Genomic DNA, 25,567 nt, shown 5'->3' on the forward strand with positions numbered 1-25,567 from the left:
CCCTCCCTCTACTCCTCTTCTGCAGCATGCTTGGGCTCTCATCTCCATTAGCCCCGTTTTGTCATGGTTATTTTTAGTAAAAATCAGGGACAGGTGAATTTTCCATGAATTTTGTTTACTGCCTATGACTTGTCTGTGACTTTTATTAAAAATAACCATGACAAAATCTTAACTTTAATAATGACCATCCTTTGTAACATTCAAGTGTTTTCCATAAACTAAATATAATCTTCTAGTTTTCATAGTAATGCTATGATGACATTACAGCTAAATTAGTTTCTTATGCCTGCCTAGAAAAATTCAACACACTCTGCTCAGCCTAGCAATGTGAAATCTTAGAGTGGATGAAGCACAAGTCAATATGAGCAAACTGCAAAGCCTGTGAAAATAATATTTTAAATTATAATTGGTATGTGTGAGCCATAGATCAGTTGCGGCCAACTTGCTGAAAAGCTATATCATTTGTAGCACTGCAGGACACTGGACAAAACTTTAATATTTTTATATTTAAATAAAATTTTTAGCTTATAAACTGAATATGTTACACTGTTGTTCATCCAGTTCAGTATTGATTTAACTATTTTAAAAAACAACTAAATCAACTAAATAAGCATTGCTTAATTTCTATCATTAATGTTTTCTGATTCTTAAGTCAGTATTGAAGTAAATTGATAAAGGGTATACCATTTTTTAGTGTCCACCTACATTCAGATACAACCATCTTGGAAGATCTGTTCCCCAACACAGCTACAGCTACAACACTTCAATCAGTCTGGCTTGTGCTGTTTCTCCTATTTCCAAAAGCATCTCTTTTCAGACTGGCCACTATGAGTATTAGGAGTAGAAATGTGAATTGTATTTTTCAGTGTAACCAAACATGATTATAGGAAAGCATTGGCAATGTAGCTTAAGAAATTTTAAAAGGACACTGGGTAAGGGGAGGAAAATGGAAGGAGTATGTTCTAAATATTACTTTGTAAACCATCAGAATAAATATCCTAGGCCACATAAACAGAATAGTTAGCTGATGGATATATTTTCAGGTTGTAGTACATTAAACAGTAGAAGAGGAAAAACAGTACATCCTAAAACTTAATACATGTGATGTTCAAAACATAACTAAAATCTCATTCCTTAAGTATCACAAAGTTCAACAGCCAAACAAAATAAGCATCTTGAAAGAGCTTTTTCATGGGAAATTTATGATAGGAGTCTTGCTGGAATAAAATGAAATGTTGGAGTAAAATCAATCTGACACTGTTTTGCATCTTCCTTTGTTATAAAATGACAAACGATGATGAAATCCTACTGTGTATTAGCTGGTGAACTATTGCAGTATTTTGTCCCTACCAACATCTTGACATTTCAGTGCCTTGCATGCCTGAGCAGAGAATGGTAATTCTATGCTAACAAATGTTTATTAGAACTAAAAGCAAAAGCAAATAACTCAGAGAACGTTTGAGTGCACCTCTAGAAATAATTAGGATAACCAACTGGCTGCATTGCAAGCAAACAACTTGTAGATCTGATTTGGCACCAGTTTTACAATAAGTTAACAGTTCAACTTATTCACAGTCTCCTCCACTGCACTATTATATCTTTTTTTATGTCTTGAAGTTTAATCTGCTCACTATTATAAGTCACAGATGCTCTGAAAAATATTTTTCTAAAACTCATGGCTGAAATTGAATTGTTTTGAGCAGTGTTAAGAAGTAAAAATATCTGGGTGTGTTTTATAAATAAAGAATGGTTCCTCTTCAAGTGTGTCTGCATATTTCCACTTATGGGTGCTGTACCACCTTGTAGTGCTTTTTAAAACCTCTTGTAGCAGTGTCAGCTAGAGCGCTAACATGCCCTACTACCTCTCAGCATCATGATGCACTGAGGGCGAGGCTATACTGGGGGTCGACCTCCCTCAGTACCCTAGTTCCTTCCATCCACGTGCCTGGACAGATGTGAACTGCTCTGGTTTCTTTGGGGTCTCTTTTCTACTTAGAAATAGTTAGTTAGCGTTAGCTCATGTTCAGTACAGTTAGTTAATGAATTAGGATTTCTCCTGGCTTTGGGTTGTGGAGGAACTGAAAAACAGAAGAAGATGGGTTCAAGAAGTGAGCTTCCTGTCTGGCTGTCTTCCCAGCATCTGACAACCACATATAGTGCCTCAAGTGCCTGGGAGATGGATGCACCATTTGAGTGTTCTATTTGCTGAACTTTCACCCTCAGAATAGGGAGACTCACTTGCAGCTCCTCCTCCTAAAAAAAGAGTCATCTAGACCTGGTCAGGACTTGGATCCTAGGTGTAAGTGACTAGTCTTCGCCCCTGTGGCTACCAATGGCTCTAAACAACTGAAGGGTTCCAAGAAGCCACTACACCTGTCAGGGTCAGACTTGACTCCTTCAGCTCTCTCAGTCAAGCTTCTTAGGCTCCAGATGTTGTGCTCGGGTCCGACTGCTCTGGTTCTGGAAGAGAGGTTGAGAGATAGTTTAGCCCCCTCACCAGTGCCATGCCTTGTTCCTCCCAGCTATTCAACCCCAACAGACTGCAGGACCATGACCAGTTCTTTGAGTGCTGTCCCTGTGGATGCTCCACTTCAGGTGTCGGTGCATCCTGGCACAGTCGATTAGAGATTTCTGCAGCAGTGCCTGTGTGGGCCACGCATGTGCAATGCGTGTCTCACATCGCCATTGGTGTCTCGATCGCCATTCGTGGCCTGAACCTTCATTTCCTTTTCAACTGTCCTTGGCCAGAGACAGAGCCCTGCAGCTGTCCCTGACAGGAAAATAAAATGCAATTAAATTACAGTCAGAAATAGTTTACTTAGTTAGTAAGTAAAAGTTAGTAAGGATAAGTTAGCAATAGAGTAGATAAGTTATTAAGGATAAGTTAGTAATAGAGTAGACCATAAGTTTTAGTTAGTTAAAAAAGAAAAGAAAAAAATTCTTTCTTTCCTCTAAGTCCCCATCCCACCTTAAGTAGATAATTACTTCTACTTGGAGGACTATACAACAAACAAAATGCCTGGCTCCCCAGGATTCAAAAGATGTGCCTCATGCAGAGATGGAGTGCCTATCTCGGACAGCCACTCATTGTGCGTTTGATGCCTTGGGGAAGGACACATCTCCGCAAAGTGTATTCATTGCACTAATATGAAGGCGAGAGCCAGGTGTGAGAGGGACGTCCGACTGAAGTTTACCTTACTGGAGAAATCCTTTAAACCTGCATCTGAACCAGGTTCTGATATAAAAAGAGGCAAGGACAAGTCCCATTCCTCCACAACAACAAAGAAAAGGGCCTAGATCTCACAGCAGGGAGATACACCGAAAAGGAAGCTGTCTCCCACCAGATCTCTACCTCCCATGCCATCTGCCTCATGGGTGAGCACTTTTTGATGTTTCCAGCACTGTCTGCACCAATAAGACATTGGTGTGGACAAAAAGTCAACGGCTCCAAAATGCAGCCTTGACGCTACCATGGCATCACCAGTGCAAAATCTGTACCGAAGCTCAGCACAGCGCCAATGGCACCAACAATATCAGCACCCACACAGTCTGCACCAAGCAAAACAGCATAGAAGTCAAAAATACCGCACACCGACAAGAGTGCATCAAATTCAATGCCACAACAGCTGCAACAGCAATATGAAGTGGGAAATGGCACCATAACATCAACGCCACATTCACCGATATCTGGAACTGTCAGATCACCCACAGCACAGGGTGACCAATCACCAATTGCGATCCTGTTCACAAGCAACGATATACTCCAACGTTGGGGCAGGCCATCAATAGTGCCAGGAAGATGGGCTGTCAATGCCTGCAGTTCCTTTTGTCACAGCATCGAAGAAAAGGAGGTTTAGAGCCAAAATGGCCACTATTAGTAGCCAGGAAGATGGGTGTGTCCCTGTGGGGTGCTCCACTACCCCCTTCTCCTCTCTACTTTGGAGCTGTAGCTATAGCTCTATAGTAGAGAATCAACTGAGGGAGGTTAGGCTGCGAGCAGCAGTTAAGGCGCCAACGGTGGTGCAAGATATTTGCTGTGCATGTACACCCCAGACAGGCACTGCTGCAGAAATCCCCAATGGATGGCGCCGGGATGCACCAACACCTGAAGTGGAACACCCAACAGGACACATCTTGAAGAACCTCAGTTACTGCACATGGTGAGTAACCCTCTCTTCTGACTTCCACTTCCAGTGCCAGGAAGATGGGCTGTCAATGCCTGCAGTTCCTTTTGTCACAGCATCGAAGAAAAGGAGGTTTAGAGACAAAATGGCCACTATTAGTAGTGCTTGTTCCAATGCATCATACCTGTCAGATCCATCTGACTCTGACAAAACTGCTACAGTTCCAAAACAGAGATTGGTTCTGTCTTCAGTAACAAGGAATGTGGACCTGTGTCTAATGTCGTATTGTTGTTCATGGATCCTCGGTCGGTTCCGGTGTCAGTTCTGGAAACATCTGTCACAGGAACAGACCAGGTTCATCTTCCAGCTCTGGTGCTTCATCAGTTCTGGATAGGAAGAACCGGGTTTCAAAAAAGAGACATATTTCCCCTCTTCCAAGTTTGTCTTCCTTGCCCCTGCTAACAAGAGGCCAGAAGACACTGGGGGTCTTCCCCTGGACCACCCTTTCTTCCTCTGCCTTGGACACCTACAGGGTCTCCATAAAGAGCTGGAGTTCCATTCTTCCCTTTGGATCCACTGTTATCTTTGTTATATTCTGTATCAGATGTACAGTGATAACTATAGCAGGAAGAAGATGGAGGGAGAATACAGAGCCCATGGCTCGTTTTGTACCACCCTATGGCCCATCTCCTGCAGGCTCCAAATCCTACTTGCTGGGGTGACTGGCAATCCTGGGACCTGGGGACTTATTGTGGGCCACCGCAGGAGTTTTTTAATTATCCTCTGAGTGGATGTACAGATAATGTTTCCCCTGTTTAAGGATTCAGCAGTCCAGAGATCCTCTGATCTGACTCCTTTGGATCCGCTGACATTACAGATAGCAATATCTGAAACACTGCCCAAGGAAGAGGACGGTGAGGTAGCTCCTCTCTTTGATCAGGAGTATTTGGAAAAGTACTGTGAGCTCGATTAATCACTGGAAGAATCTGTGGGGGTGGCCTTCTGAGGACACTGTGCAGTTCCATATAATAGGTCATATCGTGTCCTCTTTTTAAATCTTCCTCCACTGTCTGCAGAAGAGACTTCCCACCTGATGTTTGATATACTTGGGGCTACTTCAAGGAGTAGAGTGTCCCTATCCATTTTGGATGGTTTCCTACAACCGGCTAAATCCGTGTGGACCGCGCCTGCTTCTTGTCATCCTGTTTCTAAGAAAGTGGACATGTATCAGATAGCTTTCGAGAAAAGTATTTCCTACTTTCACACCCATCCTGGCTCTAACTCACTCATGATGGCTTCTGCCAGTAAAAGGGCTATGACATTCTACCCCACCTGATAAAGAACAGGAAAACAATTGACTCATTAGAGAGCAAGGTGTTCCCTTCTTCATCCTTGTGATGGGATGTACTCCCCACACTTGCCTTACAAGAGCTGAACTGGGCCAAGTGGGCCCAATCAGCCAATTAGGCTACAATCTGGGAGAATTAAATCTGGGAGGAAAACCCTAATTTCTGGAAGGTCATCTATGCGGGAACAAGTGTGACTTATAAAAAGACAGGAAATTGGAAGCTGAGGGAGTTTCAGGGAGATAATCTGCAGTCACTCTCTGGGAGGAGGAAGATGAGTTGAGGGCTGTAGAGACAACTAGCCCACAGTTACTGTCTGAGAGGAAGGAGTAGAGCAGCTGGCAAACCCAGAGGAGTGGGAGGGACAGGAAGTAAGGAAGAGGCTCAGGGAAAAGCAGCAAGATGCCGGAGGGAACAACACCTTGGAACAACAAGATGCCGGAGGGAACAACAGAGCTGGAACCCAAAATGCAAGGCGGACCCAGGTTCCCCTTCTGGCCACTGAGGAAGTGGCACCTGGGCAGTAAATGGGAGAACTGCCTGAGACTGCTGGTGAGCAGGGACTTTGATATACATCCCCAGAAGGGGAAACCACACAGTGACCTAGCCGGAAGGCTGAGTCATAAAGCAGAGGCTGCAGTTCCTGGAGGGGGAAAGGGGCCTGCAGAGAGAGAAAGAGATGGAGTGCAACTGCAGGAAGGGGCTTGGCTGCTGCGTCAGACTGCTGGAAGTCAGAGTTTTTCTGTCAGAGGATTAGTCAATACTGTTATAAATCAAATATGTCCCAAAAGGTTTACAATTCTTCCTGGGTCTCATGGTGGCCACTACTTATATGACCCCATTTGCCCATCTAAGGATGAGACCTTTACAACACTGGATGTCTCAGGTCTATAGGCCAAGTCAGGACAGCCTTCTGTCATTGATCACCATGCCTCAGAATGTCATAGTCTCCCTAGACCAGTGGTCAGTCAGGATAAATGTGCTCAGGGCTGTACAGTTCAATCCTCCAGGTCCATCCTGGGCAGTGACTTCAGACACATTCACAGAGGGTTAGGGAGGACAACTGACTCATTTGACAATTTGAGGGCACTGGCCCCCTCAGGAGGGATTCCTGCATATCAGTGCACTGGAATTAAGAGATGTTTATCTGGCCCTCATCATTCCTTCCTCGCCTGCAAGGGAGTGTTGTGCAGGTGATGACAGACAATACATCAGTGATGTATTACATCAACAAGCAGGGGGAGTCCACTCTGCTGTCCTGTCCACAGAGATAGTAAATCTATGGGATTGGTATGTTTGTCATGACATTTTATCCTGTGTCCCTGCACCTAGCAGGGGAGAACAGCTTAGTCATGGACTGTCTTAGCAGAGACAGCTCCCAGATGCACAAATGATTTATACAGGATTAGTTGGTTCAGACTATATCACCAGATGGGGTCAGTCAAAAGTGGACCTGTTCACAATGAGGGTCAACAGAATGCGTTGCCTCTCTGTTGCAGAGCAGGCAGAGATAGACAGTCCCTGTCAGATGCCTTCCTTTAGCATTGTGGAACAGGCTTGATGTACATTTCTCTCCTTCCCAATGATTTAAAAGATGGTAAGGCAGATCTATCAGGACAGGGCAAAGATGATATTCATTGCCCTGACTTGGCCACATAAGCAGTGGTTTTTACCAGTTTCCTTCAACTGTCCAGCAGAGTCTTCACTTATCTTCCCCTGTCCCCAGCTCTCCAGTCCGAGGCAGGATCTTTCACATGGACCCACTGTCTCTTCACCTGATGGCATGGATGACTGGACTTTGACTCTGTCTGGTCTTGAGCAGTCCTATTCTTCATCAGTGCAGGATGTACTAATTAACTCATCAAAACAATCTACTAGCATCTGTTACCATCTAAAGTAGTCCAGATTTCAAACTTGGATGAAGGGACCATCTGACTGTCCTGAATCTGCTTCCATTTCTTCTGTTTTGAAATGCTTAATGTACTTAAAGCATGAGGAGGAGGGTGCTCATGCACAGACCAATGGAAACTACTAGCAAGAATCTTCCGCTCTCTGGCACATGGAGTAGAGTTAGTGGATGATAAGTAACCCTTCTATTTTAAATACTCTCCCAGAGTTCTTAATATAAGGATAAATGATTGATCTGACAATTTAGTGGTAATAACATTCACTGACGTGGTAATTCAGAGTTCTTCTAGTCCCATACTGGGATGTTGCAAACTATTTTCTCACCCTATAGGGAAGAGAGATCTCTTTGCTATCTATTGGCACCATCTACTGGACAGACAACGCAATGCTTTACAGAGAGAACAGAATCTAGCTTCTCTGAGAAACAAGGTCCGCATGAATGATGTAAAATCTTTAGGGGTGAGAGCAAGAGAATAAAAAAGGATATAGATTCAGTGTACTGTCTCTGTAGACATTTTGGTTCAATTAAGAGGTCTATTTAGCTTTAATCGATATAAAGCAAAGGTGCAGGAGGAGAATTCCCTCTGTGACAGAGTATGAGATTCCCTTAATCTCATGGTCCTCGATTTCCAGTTTTACAAAAGCAAATTAACATCTATGAAATCTAAAGAAATTAAGGATTTGTTTTTAAAATGCCTTGAAACAATTATCTTCTGGTTTATTTCTGTTTTTGAACATACCTTCATTAGAGTAGAGCAGCATCTCTTATAAAGATTCTGCATTTCTAAATTGGGAATCATATAGAGAAAGAATAGCATCTGGAATTTGGGAGGAAGGGAGGCAGTGTGGTGCATTGATTAAAGCACCAAAGTGAGTGTCAGGAAACCTAGGTTCCATTCCTAACTGCCATTAACTTGCTGTGTGACTGTGACAGTCAGACTGTGACTCATGAGGCAAGAAGGGGTTAAAAGAGCAGCTTTGGGCTCAGGCAGGCTCATTCTGCTGCATCTGCATGAGGTGCCAATCTTGGAGGAGGAGCCTTGAAAAGGGAGAAGCTCAGTTCAGAAGAGCCCAGTCTGGGGATGTGGACAAACATCTCATCCTCTCCCAGAGAGGAGTACAGCAAAGAGCTAAGCAACTTAGGTTACTTGCAAACACAGAGTTGTAGGACAGGTGGCTGGAGGACCCTGTTTGGACAGAGAGGCTGGTGCCAGTTTTTATTTATGTTAATTTAGTTTCCTTTTATTTTCTTGAGAACTAGGGGCTGGACCCCCAAGGCAGATCTCTGATGAGAAGGTGGACCAGTATAGGAATTATAGCCCAAGGAAAAAGTAAGGCCTGGTCTACACTGGTGGCTTAATTCGAATTAAAGTCCCTTAATTCAAATTAATTACTCCTGCGTTTACACTTGCGCATTGTTAATTCAAATTAAGGAGCCTTTAAAATCGAATTAATAAAACCACTTCTGCAAGTGGATTAGCGCCTGAAGCGCATCAGTTAATTTGCATTAGTGTGAGTGTGGACGCAATGGGACTTAATTTGAATTAATTGGCCTCCGGACTGTATCCCATGATGCTCCATTTCAGTACCCTCCCCCAAAGCAGCCCCAGGAAGATTTGAATCTTCATTTCCTGAGGTGAATGGGTTTAAAATCCAAGCTGCGATCACCCCCCCACACACACAACAAGCCCTTTGCAGTTTGTCTCTTTAAGGGTTTGAAAGATTTCACACACACCCCTCTCCCCGCATGGTGAATGCGTTTTAACTGCCCAGCAAGCCCTTTGCAGTTTGTCCCTTTAAGGGTTTGAAAGATTTCACCACCCACCCCCCTCCCCACGTGGTGAATGCCTTTTAAATGACAGCAGTTAGAGGAAATTCTTTGCCACATTGTTTCAGTGGCCAATCATGGAAATTGATACTTTTTAAGAGTTTATTCACAGTGCTATATGTGGATACATTATATCATGCTTTCCATCTGTGAAATGGAAACATTTGTATCACTGTATTAATATACTAACTGACTCCGTTGTTATTTATCTTACATTCTACAGACACCTGTAGAATCAAAATCAAAGGCAAGCAATATACAGGGGTTGGTAGGGGGAGTATAAAAGGCAAACTGCATACAGGTGGGGGGGTTGGTTTGGTGGAGGGAAAAATCAAAGGCAAGCAATATACGGAGGGTGGTAGGGGGAGTATAAAAGGCAAACAGCATACAGGTGGGGGGGGTTGGTTTGGTGGAGGGAAAAATCAAAGGCAAGCAATATAGAGGGGGTGATGGGGGGAGCATAAAAGGCAAACAGCATACAGTTCTAAAGTAATCCAGGATAAGCTGCGATTTATTTGTCACAGTCAAAATGAAAGCATAGTTCAGCTGGCTCCATGTGCCTGCAGCAATGGCGATCAGGGGAGTAAAAAAACAGCATGAAAATCCTTTTCCTGTTTGTTTGGGGGTGGGGGAAGAGGGTGGGGGAAGCAGCGCTGCATCCTGGGATGATGACACTTGTCACAACAGCCTCTGTGGTTAGTTGCACTGTGGGATAGCTTCCCACATTGCACTGCTTTGTCATTCGAATTAAGGCTGGCCAGTGCGGATGCAAGAAACCAGCACAAACACTGTAGCGTGGACAGTCTGTAGCGCTTTCTTTAAATCGCTTTCTGAAATTCGTATTAAGCTAATTCGAATTAATGCTGCAGTGTAGACATAGCCTAAGAGAACTGACCAGATAGACCTGAACCACTTACCACAAGGATCCCTGGGCTGGAACCCAGGTTAGAGGTAGGGACTGGGTTCCTCTGTATGCTCATTAGGAAGAGTAGCAGGAAGATTCCAGACACAAGGAGCCACAAAGACTTTGAGGCCTGGTCCAAGGCTCTCAGCCTACTGTGAAGTCCTGGGACTGTTGGTGAAAACCCTGGTTTACCCTAAAAAGGGTGAGATCAAAGGTGACCGAGTCAGAGGATTGAGTCACAATGCAAAAGGGGACCACTAGCAGACCTGTGAAGCAAGACTACAGAGAAGATGTGCAACACCATAGCCTAGTAGAGTAGTGCCTGTTGGAGCACTCACACACCCATCTTCTGTCTCCCCCATGTTTGCTAATGTTCTGAAGGCAAAACTATAAAAGGGAGTGTTGTGCTTTGGTTGCCTCAGTTCCTTCCTACCACATCCAGCTGATGATTCAGGAACTGTTCCGTGCTTTGGTGAGAGTCCTCTTTAATGCCTTTTTACTTAATTTATAAGATAGAGTTATATAGTTTAGATAAGCTTTAATTTTAAGTGTAAATAGTTTAGCTTAGGGTTTTAGATATAGTTAGACAAGATCATCATCTTCAGTTCCAGAATGGCAGATCCCGAAGATCAAGAAACTGGGATTTAAGTGCTGTGTCTTCTGCTGTTCGGTCTTCCCAGCATCTGACATGCATACAAGAGGTTTGCGGTGTCTTGGATGACACTCTCCATCAAGAGACTTAATATAGTCAATCTTCGCACCTAGGGCTTGCAAAGAAAAGCAGAACAGGTTGCAACAGATATTTCTTCAGGAAACATTGGAAGCCAAGCCAGACAGATCTGACCCTCTTGGAGGATCCAAGGAATTATACAGATCTTTTTCTACCTCCTAATTCATCTTGGTACAAGAGGCAACAAAGGTCTCTGCAAGTCCTGTATACTGTGCATCTGGACTCCAACACAGTGCCAGCTCCAAAGAAGGATCCAAAATCAGTGGATCCTATGCACAGAAGCAGACTTCTCAATGGTGTCAGTCTCTGTATCCAGAATCACTTGATGAGGCAAATGTTCATTATATCTGCATGCTTCAGGGAAAACTATGAAAATGAACATGGAAAAGAACTCTTACTACAAGAGCCAGAAAGCATTCCTTAAATATACCAGACCATATGTATCAGATCCAAGCCCACTGGATCTGAAGATTAGAAGGTCAGAACTGCATCATCATCAGGAGGATTCTCAGCCTTTGGGTTTAGGCATCAGTTCCAAACTCTCTCTACAACAGCCAGTTGCAGTGGTGGCTGACGTACATCATTTGGATCCACACCCTACCCCAAAGTTTGGTTCTAGCTCCTTCACAAAAAAGATGTTACTGAAAATAATCAGGTCCAGTGTAATATAAGATCAGTCCTCTGTCAGCAAAAAGAATGTCTGTGACTTACATTTGCAGCTCTCCAGTTCCTCCTCCACTTAAGATCTTTCAGGTTCTCTGAGCAAAGCACTCTGAGCTTTCTCAGTATTGCAGCCTGGAGCTCTATCACACTTAGCATCGGGATCAGAACCAAAAATGAATCTGCATTATGACTCTGATCAGGAACAAGTTCTGCAGCACAAAGAAAGACTGCTTGTAAGAAAATATTGTGATGAAGATCCTTATCAATTAAATTTTCATCACCTGGATCCAAATATGGAATTCTGGCCAGATTGCATGTTCCACCATAGATGAGATAGCTATATTGACTCTTACCAGGACATTTCTATAAATCACAATTTTATCCAAGGAAACTGTCTCCACTTGCCATGGGAGAGGCCTTTGAGCCTCTGGAGCTAAAGACACTGGATCAATGATCATTCTTGATATGCTGTTAGAGGAGGAGGAACTATGTTAATCAAATGTACTCATGAGATGGATACAGAGTTGGAGGGTCAAATATCCCCCAGTGATGATGTGCAGATTGCAGTATTTCGTTCCCTTCAGAGGATGTAGTTCGTATTCTGAACTAATGGATATAATGCTAAGACTCTGGGTGTGCCGTCAATAGCTGTGGAAGAGACTTCACACCCCGTGTTTGATATTTTGGGTGAATCCTCCAGAAGCAGAATAGGTTTACTTTTATTGGATGGACTGTCTCAACCAGCTAAATCAGCTCAACCAATGTCTGGGGAAGCTAATAACCCTGTTGGAGGAGCTGGTAAAGTTTTCTTGTGTTCCATATGCATCCTCCTGTGATTCGTGTGGTGATAGAGGCCACAGTTCAATGTTCTAAGGGAGGTATAATGCAATAAACTCCTTCTGATAAGGAGTGCAAGAGGATGAATGCATTAGGAAAAAAACTTTTCATATGCCACCTTTGGAATGAGAATCGTAAAATATCAGGAAGTCATGGCATGTTACTAGCATCACTTATGGGATCAGTTATCATTGTTCATTAGTAGTGTTCTGGATGAGTTCTACTCAAGGAGGAGTTCTACTCAAAGTACTTTCTAATGTCAGAAAAGGTTGGGATCTCCATCCAGTATTGGACCACTGGAAACTGAATTCTTTCATAAAGAGGTTCCACTTCCACATGCTGTCTCTACACTGTGTAATTTCTTCTTTTCCCAACAGGACTGGTTTGCAGATGTTGATTTAAAGGACGTATATTTTCACATCTCCATAAGACAATCTCACTGCAGATACCACCACCGTCATTCCAAAAGATAATTTTCAATACAAGTTCTGCCCCTTTGGTCTGTCTGTGGCCCTAAGGGTTGTTTTAAAAATGCCTGTCGGTGGTGGTTGTTGCCCACCTACCAGAGACGGAATTTTCATATTCCTTTATTTAGATGATTGCTTTATCTAAGTTCCATAAAAAAAGGATAATCCTTCTCCATAGTCATGTCCCAGATCTATGCATTCTTCAACAATTTAGGGCTCAGAATAAATTGGGGGAAATCATTACTAATACCAACTCAAAGGATTCTTTTTACAGGAGCCATTTTGGACTTAACAGTGGGGACAGGTGCTTAAAGAAAAAATCAGCTATAAACTCTATACATCAATTTCCAGAACAAACTCTTTCTTTCTTTGTGTAGTTAATGGGTCTCAAGACCTCAGTAATTCCCTATGCTCATATATGAGTGAGGCCTTTGCAATATAGGATTCCGAACAAAGTCAGGTTCAGCATCAGCAGTATGCATAGGATACTGATTATAGCAATAATGATATACTTGTCCCTAATATGGTGGATCCATTACAACAATGTAATGCAAGGACTCTGCTTTCATCCTCCCATGCCTTTGGCGATAATCACAGTAGATGGATCCAGTTTATGCTGGGAAGCTTATCTAAACATTTGCACAATTCAGGGTCATTGGAGTAAAGCAGAAAGGGAATTACACATCAACATCCTCAAGTTAAGAGCCATCTGCTGGGCCCTCAAGCTGTTTCTTCCATAGATATGCCACAGAGTGTGCAAGGAACCACAGGTACTACAATCTCTGAACCAGGAAGGGAACACTCACTCTTACCAGCTGTGCACAGGTGTATTCAACAAGACGTAGTCCCAGTAGCCATATTCCTAACAAGGTGGGAAATACAAAAGCTTAGCAGATCAAATGAGCAGAAATGCATCACAAATGGTTAAGTAGTTGTGAAAAATTCAGTAATACAATTTTTTTGACTTGTAGGGATACACTGACGTAGATCTCTTCACATCTGAATGCAACACAAAATAACAAGAAATGAAGTGGGATACAGCCCACAAAAGCTTATGCCTACAGAAATTAAATTTGTTAGTCTTTAAAGTGCTACAGGACTGTCGTTGTTTTTGCTGTATATAGACTAACATGACAACCCCTCTGGAACTTTTCACCATAGGACTAACAGTTTCAGTCATTCTGCTAATCTGGTTGGCTCTTATTCAGGCAATAAAAAGGCCTGCATAAAAATTTTTTATGTGAGTTGGGTTATGTATTCATGAGTCTTACAAGTTAGCATCACTCTCACTCCCTCCATTCCAATGGAGCCAATGCAGTGCTGTGGTTTTTAAAAGACACATCCAACTTATTGAAATGAATAAGGCAGTGACATGGAGTTCATCACACTTTTACAAAACATTGTTCTCTAGACTTGGCATCCAGATCTGATGCTAGATTTGGCAAGACTGTTCTTCGATCTTTTTCTGAGTAGGACTCTAGGTCCCACCAACCTTATGGGATTACTGCTTGATAAATTATCCAATGAGTGCGAATAAGCAAAGGCTACTCAAAGAAGAAAATGAAATAACTAGAGTTCTTCGGGATGGACTCTGAATATTCATGCTCCCTGATCACCTTCCCCTCTTTCCTGGAGTCCTATCTAATGGATCCCAGGGGAGTGATAGAAGGAACTGAAGTGGCCAGAGCATCACACCCACTCGTATAGTCTCATCTGCAGAACATTTGCAAACATGGAGGGGAGGGGTCCATGAATGCTCCAATAGGCACTGCTAGTTAAAGTCTAAGCTGTACCCAATTAGTATGTCCCGTAAGTGTGAATATGCAAAGTCTATCTGGAATAACTCCAGTTACAGATGACTAACCCTCATTTATATGTAGTTTAACTGCTGTTGTGCCCAAATGGTGTCATAGTACTGTTTAAAGAGCCACTGTAAATATAGCCACATTATGTCTGAATAATTGTGTTTTAAAACTTTGTCTATGCTACAGAACTGAGCTGTGCTGACAGTGTGGGTCAGCAACAGGTGCAGATTAACCAGGACTCAACTTGGTCTGTCCTTGTTTACACTTGAAGTTAAAATGTATGCAGCACTGATTCAGCTGCACCTATTGTCAGCAACAGGTCTCTTGTAATGTAGACAACATTTTAAACAGAATTCTAAGGTGTAGATTTAATAATTTTATGTATATGATTTCATCTACTCTCCTTCAGAATTTTCTTGATTTTTATATATATACTGCAACAATCGCCTTTAATTTGTGACACATGCATTGCAAGCATGTGTTCATGAGAAAAAATGCAGTTTCATACTCTTTACTCAAGAAAATCTCTCAATGATGTCATTGGCTTGAAGGAAATTGCCAAAAAACAATGGATTTAGACCACATATTCAGGCCTGGGATATAACTTATTAGAGGATAGTTTGAGGCCATATTTTGAAGTGATGTCTCTTCCGTGCATGCGACTAGAGTTTACATAATTCTAACATTGTTTTACTTTTGCTTAAGATCATGATTAGTGTTGATTTTTGTCCATTTACTTTTAAATTGTTTTACAGAACATAATTTTACTTCTAATTTTCATAGATCATAAGCACACCACAAAGACTGACCAATTCAGGGAGTGTTCTGATTGGGAGTCCATATACCCCAGCACCAGCAATGGTCACTCAGACACACATAACAGAAGCCACTGGCTGGGTTCCAGGGTAAGGATTTGTTTTGTTTAAATATGACTGCTGGATGGTGGGGCAAACCTGTTCTGATTTTTCTTTTGTATACTCTTGCATGTGTATCTTGGCTCAAGTATTCTAGTTCCTACACAGTTCAAAGGGTGTGTGCTGTTAAGCTTATTCTTTACTTTTAATGTCTGTAGTATGTAAGCATGTAACTACATGTACCAATGATTTCACTCTGGGTTCATCTCACTACCTAATTTGTATATGGGTTTGTGGTGATGCCTATTTTCCTGTAATAATGGAAAGGGTTGAACATACTTGCACAATTAAAACAAGTCCTTACTCCTCAAAAATCCATACAAATTTATGGTATCCTTACTGTAAAGCATATTGGCGTTTGCCAACAGTAGAAGGGTGTGTCAAGCATGCTTTAAGAGGCATTTTTAAAAACAGGACATAAAACTAGTGATAAACTCTATCTGTAGTCAAATGCTATATTTTCATATTACTGATTTACACTGTGTCAATCTATTGTCTTCCCAGAGGTCGCTGAATGATGGTGATTTGAGTTTTGAGCTTTAAAATCTTTCAGGATCCTTTTTTTAAAAAAAAATTATTTCAGCATTCCTGCACCTTTAGATATCCTACACAGATTTAATGCAATGCTTTTGAAATAACTTTTAATTTTCAAGCAAGGCTTTTAGGGCAAGTATAACCGATAGCCCAACATCAACATATCCTTCCCTGCAAATGCTACTACTCATTTAAAAATAGGCTTACTTACCTTTTGAATGCTGAAAAGTGCTCAGATACCACGTAAATGACAGGACCATGCTACATCAACCATTAATATTATTACTCTCACAGTAATATTTCGCACTTGATTCAGGATTCTCACATCAATTTTCAGACACAAAGTAAGTAATCCTCAGTTTTCTAACCAATGATGTATAGTCAGTAATATCTTCCCAGTTTTATAAACGGGGAACTAGAAGCACAAAAAGTTTAAGCGACTTGTCAAAGAGTGCCCAATAAGTCTTTGGAAGTAATGGGAACAGAATTTTTGTACCTATCCTGACTCCTTGTCCTATGCTTTAACAGTTGTTAAATAATTGTTGAATAAGGGTAGGTCAGTAGGTCGGCCCTCTTATGTTTTTTGTCTTTTTCTCTTAGCGTGTGTGCTATTGTGATATTTGGATTATACGATAGTAGGTATTTAGAGTGCTGTGACTTGCAAAATTGTCTTTGTCTAAATGATTACTCCTAATCTGTTGGTGTTCTAATCAAGATTCTAAAGTTCTGTGTCTGGATTCCACTCTAGGTGTGCACATGCCTCATGCATGCAAGATCAGATTCTTTTGAATAATAGTGTCTGTCAGGGCCATACATGTACCCTGTGCCACCTCGTGCTCCTACACAAGGGCTTAAAGATAGCGTGGTCCTGACCCTCCCTCAGTTCCCTCTTATCACTCATAGCAGTGAGAAGGAATCTAGCACCTGGCCAACACACCACACTTAGAGACTTTAAAACCATTTATATCATCAAATTTGTAAAGAAATCTTCATCTTCACACAGAGAGAGAAGAAAAGTTACCTGAGACCCTTCCATGCACCAGGGTGAGTCACTTCATGCTAACCACCACACCTAGTGGCAGAATCCAAATTTTAAGGGTTTAAACCCTGCCCATCCTGTGAGTGGCTGATCCCTTTCAAAGATGGACACAATCAATGCTGCTTCTTTCTAGGGAAATGCCATATCCCAGACAGGTGCTGTGTGTGCAAGTCCTTTTCATCTAGGATCTGTAAATCCAGGGACACCCAGCACAAGCTACATCTGCAAGAGAAATCCATGAAGGTTGCTTTGGACCCAGAAATGAAGATCACTACTAGTGCAAGGCCAGATGAGCCAGCATCAACCAGAGCTCCCTTGAGCACATATCATACCACCAGGATCAAGCACTGGAGAGAAGGCAAAGAGAGCATCAGCAGAACTGGCACCAGTGACTTCAACACAGATTACTTAAACATCAGTGAAGTCTTCAGTATAGAAAGCCTTGATACTGACAGTCTCGTCATAAACTGCTCTGGCACCTGCACTTGTAGCTCTGACACAGGCATTCCAGGCAGTTAAGTTGGCACCCATGCCTGTATTTAAAGACAATGCTCACTTATAGAGCCACATGGAACCTAAATATAACACCAAATGTGAAGGGAGGTCTCAGCAGGAGGATACAAAACATCACTCCTTGAAAATAGAGCATCTGAGTCTTCAACCAGACCAGGAACAGCACAGACCCAGCAAGGGCCTAAAGTAAACCCTGGCGTCCTGGACAACTCTAGATTATCTCCAGAGAGATCCCTAGTAGATGACCAATATTGGAAGCAGCCTCAGAATAATATCCTCCGCCACACCATCATTTGCCGAGCAGATATACTCTTCTTCACCATCATCACTGATCCCCCAAAGTGATTTCCAAAATCAAGAGACAGAGCTGTGATCATTCTCATAGCTCCATACTGGTCGAGGTAGGTTTGGTCGACAAACCTGCTTCTGCTGTCCATTCAGCTACTGATTCAGCTCCCAGACTTCTTGGACCTACACAGTCAGATCCTTTGTTCTGATCCTAAGTCACTGCACCTGACAGGCTTGGAAATTGGCTGGATAAAGACAGGGACTGCTCTAGAAAAGTCCAGAAAATCCTGCTACAGATCAGGAAGATGTCCACCAGATGGACTTGTTTGTCAAAATGGAACAGGTTCTTAATTTGAGTGGCCCAACTTGGCCTGTACCATATGGAGGTTTCAGTACTGCAGATCCTCAACTAGTTAGTTGATGCATTTACAACACTCCAGTCTTTCATTCAGCTCTATTAAAGTCCACTTTGCAGCAATCTCTATTTGCCATCCACCTGTACAGTCTTATTCAGTTTTCTCTCATTTGATAATATCCATGTCTCTCAGGACCTGGTCAGAGAACCTGTCTGCAACCTTAGTATTATCCTCTCAAGACTCATGGAGCTTCCCTTTGAGTCCCTTTCAGAATGCTGTTTGTCATCTCACTTTGAAGACTGTCTTCCTAGTTGCAATCACTTCAGTCAAGAGAGAGTGCAAACTCCAAGGTGCTTGTGGCTGATCCTCCCTCCCTGATGTTTAGTTGGGTAAGCGTTTTAGCATCACCTTATCCCTAAATATATCACTCAGGTGCTCTTGGAATTACATCTGAATCAATCAACCTGTCTGTCTTCTTCCCAAAACCCCATTCTTGCCTGGAGGGAAGAAGTTACACACACTGAACGTTTCCAGAGCCTGCTTTGCTACGTTGACAGAACCAAATAGTTCAGGCTGTCTTCCTGTTTATTTCTGGCTGTAGCTGGCCACTCCAAAGACCAGGCCATCTCATCATAAAGGATATTTGGGTGGAGAACATGCTGTATCTCACTGTGTTACCAGTTGGCTGGTGTGCCTCCCACTAAACATCAAAACTCACTCCACCAAGGCTCAAGCAGCATCCTCTGCCTGCTTTAGGAATGTGCCATTTTTCAAGATCTGCAAGGCAACAATGTAGAGTAACCCACTGAATCTTGACAAGCATTATACATTGGACTTAGCTGCCAGAGCAGATGCCAAATTTGGGGGAGCAGTGCTCCAATCCCTAACTGATGTAGCTGCTGCACATCTCACCATCCAGAGGGGATACCACTTGCCAGTCATTTACAGTGTGGGATCCACACTTGACTCATACTCAAAGAAGAGAGAATGGTTATTTACCCTCCAGTAACTTGTTCTTCAAGCTATTGTGGTCCATGTGGGTCCCACAAACCACCCTCCATCCTTGCTTTCAGAGTCCTCCACTACCACAGGGTTCAAAATGCGAGAGAACTGAGGGAGGGTCAGAACCACCCCACCCTTTATGCCCAATCACAAGAAGGCAAATGGTGCATGCACAAACCCACTGAACTATACTGTTAAATAAATCCATTTGTGCATGCATGTACAGCTATAGTAGAATCCACACTGACTGAACTACAGTTAGTGTAAGGTAAGTATCTGTTCTTTCTTATATAACAAAGATGTAAGTTGGATAATATGTGAATACAATATTCATCATGAAATCTTAATAATACTTGTCTAGCTCTTTTCATCTGTAGATCTCAAAGTGCTTTATAAAGGGAATCATTATAATCTCCTTTTTAAGATGGGAAAAACCAAGGCATAGAATTTAAGGGTTGGCTTTTCAAAGGAGCCTAAGGGACTTAACTCAAATCCATTGAATTTCAATGAGATTTAGTTGTCTAGCTCTCTTTGGCATTACTAATAATGCCAGCTTAAGTGACTTGCCTGAGATCATGCAGCAAATCAGTGGCAGACCTTGGAATAGAACCCATGTTTCCTCACTCCCACTATCCTCTGCACCATGCTGCCTCAAAAATCTTAACCATTTCTCACTTAAATTCTGTCAGGTGATATTTGCATTATTTTTTCTCTCACTATGGTTTGCATAGTACATTTAACTGTGTTTAAAGATTAATGTTTTTTTTTAAATGCCCAAGCACAAGACTGCTAATATTCTTATATACAAAATGTATAAATTTTCTTGGTCCCTTTATCAGAGAGATCTTAAAATTTTTTGTAAATGTTTCCTTCTCCCTAGGGACAGAAAACGGGCTCGGGAATTTATAGAATCAGATTTTTCAGAAAGGTGAGAACTGCGGAATGTGTGCCACATGTATATTTATAACCGGATTTACTCTGTTCCAACTTGAAAGGGAGAGATGTCCTGTTCCCATTTTCAGTGGTAGCTAAACTACTTTAGTTAGAAAAGTAGTCATCATAAATACAAAAAAGAGAGCCATTAAAAATAAATGAAACACTTTCCCAGAAGCAGGATGGTTCTGGTTTTCTATGTAACAAAAACAGGTATTAAATTACGTTTCTTCATCAAGTAGTGTCCGTATGGGTGCTCCACTCTAGGTATATTCACGTCCTGCATCTCAGATCGGAGATTTTAGGTAGCAGTGTCCATTCTGCCTGCATATGCCAGCTCTCAGTCTTGTGCTCTGCCTCAGTGCTATATAACTATATAGGCGAGCTTCCTCTCAACTGCTTTTGGGCTGAGACAGAGCCTTAGCAGAGTCCAATTTCAGAGTTCTTTATATTTTGCTCATGTTTCGCTGTTAATAGTGTAGTTCATGTACTTTCCATTAGTTAGTTTTAATACTTCTTTTCTTTCAAAAATTTTTCTCTTCTTTATTTTATTATTAGAATAGCTAACTCCCTGTCCTTAATTAGTTTTTCTTTGACTCTTCCCTCTCAGGAAAGGTTATGCCCAGCTCCCCCATGCTTAAATATTTTATCTCATCTCAAGAAGCCATTCCAGTCAGTGATGAACATTCCTGCTGCATTCACTGCCTCGAGAGTCAGACATGCCTCAAAAGTGCACTTTTTACCTGAAACTAAAATCAATGGCTAGGAAAAAACGTGAACTAAAATTGAGACTCCTTAGGATGGAAATTTCACTCAGACCAGCCTCCAACCCTGGTCCTGGCACTCCTCCCCAGTACAGTGGTCCCCGACGAGGCCAATTCCATCATTGTCCTCAGCTCAACACTCTCTGGTGACTTCAAAGAGGAAATATTTGAACACCTCTCAAAAAAGTAGGCCACAAGTCCCCTGAGTAGAGAATCGACCATGAAAAAGAGATCCCTGACAAGCTCAACCACCTCAGTACAACAGGGTACCCACAAGGCTGCAGGCTTCTCAGGTACCAGTACCACCAGTATGCCTAAAGACCCTAAAGGGCACAAGCTCGGGAAAATTGGTATCATCGCGGAAAGGAGTGATAAAGAGCGATCTAGCTCCTCTAAAGTGGCACCAATGGAGTTCTCGCAAGTATTTTGACCCTGCAGAAGACTAGAATGACACCTACTGGCCATTCATCAGAGCACAGAAGACCCATGGTACCATCAGCTCCATCTATATCAGCCACTGCCACTCAGCTTGCCTCCAGTACTGCCGGAATTTTGTTTCTGTGCAGACTTACTAGTCTTGGAGATACCTAACTCGCCTCTGCTCAGCACTGACACGCTCTCAGTACCGGTCACATCTCGGTACCCTGACCTACATGCAGTACCAGCATCCATGACTGCTCTGACTCTGTCAAGCGAGGAGGAGGACTTATATTCAGTGTCTGTGGAAGGCTCTCCATCACAATATCAAGAAGCCAGCCACCCAGAAATCGCTACAACCCCAGTTTACTGCCATGGGAGGACATTCCATCAAGCTGGCAAGGACACCTTTGGGTGCTCCCATCCATGCCCTTTGCACAACCTCAGTAGCCCTTAGACACCAATTTTCAAAGTCATCAAGTGTCACCCAAAGGGATAGAGGAAGACAATATCCTTCAGAGTCTCTATCCTGACCCCTTGGTCCTCACAAGGAGACAGTTGAGGAGCAGGAATTGAGACTAGACAAGAAAGTTACTCCTGTGACCAACATCTTTTCCTCCTCTCCTGATGAAGATGTTATGCCTTCCCCACCAACACTGGTAGACTACTTCAAACAATTTCAAGATTTCATTAAGAGAGTAGTGGATTCACTACAAATTCCGCTTGAAGAAATGAAGAAGTCACAACATAAGCTGCTGAACATCCTACATACTACTTCATCAGCTTGCATTGCACTCCCTGTCAATGAGACCTTGCTCAACCCAGCAAAAACTATCTGGCAGATACCAGCCACAATACCTTCCATATGCAAGACAGCAGACAAAAATATTGTTTCCTCTGGGGATGTGTACTTTTTATTTTCTCACTCATCCCTGAATTCCCATGTCATTGATGCTGTAAATGAACGTGGCAGACAACACCACACTAAATCAGCACCCTACGACAGTGACGGGAAACGACTGGATTTATTTGGAAGGAAATCATGTTCATCAGCAACTCTACAATTTAGAATCACTAATTACCAAGCCCATATGACAAAATACAATCATATCAACTGCTCTAAGTTAAACGCCTTCATCGAACATCTCCCATCTAATCAAACAGAACATTTTTAGGTGGTCATTGCTGAGGATCAGCTCCTTGCAAGGACGTTGTTGCAGGCCTGTCTGGATGCTGCTGATACAGCTGCTCACTCCATCTCAACAGCATTGGTCATGCGGAGAGCTTTATGGCTTCACTTTTCCGGCTTTCCAAAGGAGGTACAATCCACTGTGGAAGATCTGCCATTCGAAGGATCCAAGTTATTTGCAGAAAAAACTGATGGTTCTTCTTCAAGTGCTTGCTCATGTCCATTCCGTGTTAGGTGTGTGTGTACCGTGTGCAGAGTTGCTGGAAATTTCTCCCCTAGTGGTATCCATAGGGCCGGCTCTAGCGCCCTCTGGAGTCATGCATGTATGTGCCAGTATAAGGGGTACCACCGGCACCCTGATCCTTCAGTTCCTTTTTACTGCCCATAATAGTTGCTGGAATGTTTTCTCTTGCTCTGGCAAGGCTTCTATCCTTAGTGGTTTAGTAATTCATTCATGTTCAATTGCTTTAATGTGTATAGTTACTGTAAATAATAGAGTATATAGGAGTGTTCCTCTGTCAAGGGACTCCTTGCCCAGGGGCCAGGCATGCCCAGGTTCCCTGTTTTCAAACCCTTTGCCTCCTGTGGTAAGCACATGCCTATGAGCGATCTACATGCTGACTGTCTCAAGTGCCGAGGAGAGTACCATGGAAGAGATAAGTGCCAGGATTGTCAGGGCTTCAAACCCCCCATGAGAAAAGAACAGGACATTAGACTGAAAGCTATCTTGATGGAAGCTTGCCCTCAGGCCCATTTCAGAGCCTAGCTGCTCCAATGCCGCACCAGATACATTGATACACTAATGCCGCACCAGATATATCAGCATTGGTATGAAGTGTGCCCCTGGTACTGGGCACTTGTCGGCACCACTCATCTCTGCTGGTGCCGAGGAAGAAACAAAAAGCAGCGCACTGACAGAGGGCGCTTGCCAGCACAAGTAAAGGACAAGCAGGCAGAGGGAGCGAAACCCTTGTGAGGCCATTCCGCTTCATTGGGACCAGTGTCGGCACCGTCGAGTCTATCCAAGACCCACTGCCCACCCTGGCTAATGCCAACGGTCTGGCTGTCCTGTCCATGCCTGAAGTCTTTCGGGCAGCTAGGGACATGTTGTCCCTGCTGGTCCCTCCCCCCTTCCATCAGGACACAGAGTGCAGATGTTCCCTGCAGGCAGGAATGAGCAGGAGGCTACTGGCACCTTTCTGGCACTAGGACCCAGAGCACTATCCAGGAGTAAGCCACAGATGATGTCAGTGTGTTGGGGAGTGGGGCACTATCGGTCCCCGTCATGGTGCCAATCCTCAGCACAGTGCCAATCCCCAGTGCAGCACCAGTCCCTGGCATGACTCAGAACCAGTCCCAGCCTCGTTATCAATCTCCAGTCTAATCAGTGATCCCCAAATAGCTACCACTCCCCGACGTGGCACCACTCCCCACACCTCTGGCACCCAGTAGAGGCGAAAGTGGGCACCACTCCACCATGGTCATAAGGGGAAGGCTCCACCTTGGAGGAGGAACCCAATGTGCCAAAGGGACATTGGGGGCTCTCTGCGTACCCCGCTACAGGCTATGGCACCAGTCCTGCAGCAGGCAGTTAGCCAGCTAACCAGTTGGCCATGCAGTGGTTGTACTGGAATCTCTGGGGGTTTCCCCCTGTTCAAGGTCCACCCTCGCATCACTCGGTCTCAGTGGCATCGGACAGGCAGGCACTGTGCCCGCCCATTCGGCACTGGACCCTAACTCCAGTACCGACCCTGGTACCAAGGTCCAGGAATTGCCCGCAGAGGACATAGAGGAGGAAGAGGAAGAAGCCTCTCTGCCAGTACAAGCTTCTCATCATCCTCCCCAGATGTGGCTCTATTGAGATGGGTCCCTTCAAACTTGAGCCTGGTGGTGAAAGAACTCAGGAAGACATTGCAAACCTTTATTGACATATTGTTTGTTGCAGCCCCTGCCAAGGTTGCCCTACTGATCAGTAAGGCAGTAATGGGCCTTGTCAAGGTCCTTTTGGCAGATTCCCTCTTCCCTACATCCAAACGGGAGAGAAGAATACTATGTCTCTGCAAAGAACTTTGACTGTTTGTTCTCCCACCCTCTCCCAGGGTTCCTGGTAGTGGCAACGGCAAATTCATAGAGACAGGCAGGGACAAGCTAGTGCCACCCATGAGCGTTAAGGAAATGAAGAAAATAGACCTTTTCGGTAAAAAGGTTTATTCAACGGGGAGCTTGAAGCTTTGTATTGCCAACCAGCAGATGCTGTTGGGGCAAAACGATTTTAATCTTTGGGATTCCCTTAATAAGTTCAAAGACTCCTTGCCCCAGGTGTCTAAACAGGATTTTGTGGCCCTCCTGGTCGAGGGTAAGGTTGTCATCAGGACCTCTTTGCAGACGGCTCTGGATGCTGCAGGTTCAGCGGCTCAGACAAAGGCCTCTGCAATCACTATAAGATGCTGCTCCTGGCTCCAGTCCTCTGGTCTGCCCCATGAGGTCCAGCAGTACATTCAGGACCTCTCAGTTGAGGGCTTAGCCTTATTTTCGGTGCAGTCTGACACCAGGCTCCACGGGCTAAAGGATTTGAGGGCTACTTTGCTCTCCGTGGAATTGTATGCACCTTTCTCTTCCAGGAAGCACTTCTGACCACAGCAACCCCGCTCGGTTTTCAGGGCCTCAGAGACATGAGCCCTATAAGAGGAAAGACTGGTTACAAGCGGTGTCACCCGTTCCCTCCACCCCCCCAGTCAGGGTCTCAAAGATGCTCAGGCAGGCCCAGGCGGTCCTTTTCAGGTTGCATCCAGGGGCACTGTGCCAGTCTCTGCCATAACTATCTCCAGCTCAGTTTCCCCTTTATTTTTGGACCATCTGTCGCTTTTCAGCTGTGTATGGGCTACTGTAACATTGAACAGTTGTGTCCTCAGCATGGTGACGGTTGGGTATGCCCTCCAGTTCTTGTCCACCTCTCCCTCCCACCCCCATATCCGTCCCTCATTCAGGAGGTACAATCCCTCCTAA

The 25,567-nt window shown here is 43.6% G+C and overlaps 1 protein-coding gene across 6 annotated transcripts in view; it reads left to right on the top strand.

Annotated features, from left to right (window-relative positions):
• TFDP2 (transcription factor Dp-2) overlaps positions 1–25,567 on the top strand; it is a 149,216-nt gene that overhangs the window by 98,018 nt on the left and 25,631 nt on the right. For 5 of the 6 annotated variants that reach the window (XM_067540912.1, XM_067540980.1, XM_067541333.1 and 2 more), the window contains 2 exons: positions 15,396–15,517; positions 20,139–20,186. In XM_067540912.1, the coding sequence (XP_067397013.1) occupies positions 15,396–15,517; positions 20,139–20,186 (170 nt within the window). The remainder of the gene's footprint in view (positions 1–15,395; positions 15,518–20,138; positions 20,187–25,567) is intronic. The other variant, XM_067541071.1, reaches the window with a different exon arrangement.

This window comes from Emydura macquarii, unplaced genomic scaffold (genome assembly GCF_026122565.2).
Source record: "Emydura macquarii macquarii isolate MOO-44397 ecotype Brisbane River unplaced genomic scaffold, CSIRO-AGI_Emac_v2 contig_18, whole genome shotgun sequence".
Lineage (NCBI taxonomy): Eukaryota > Metazoa > Chordata > Testudines > Chelidae > Emydura > Emydura macquarii.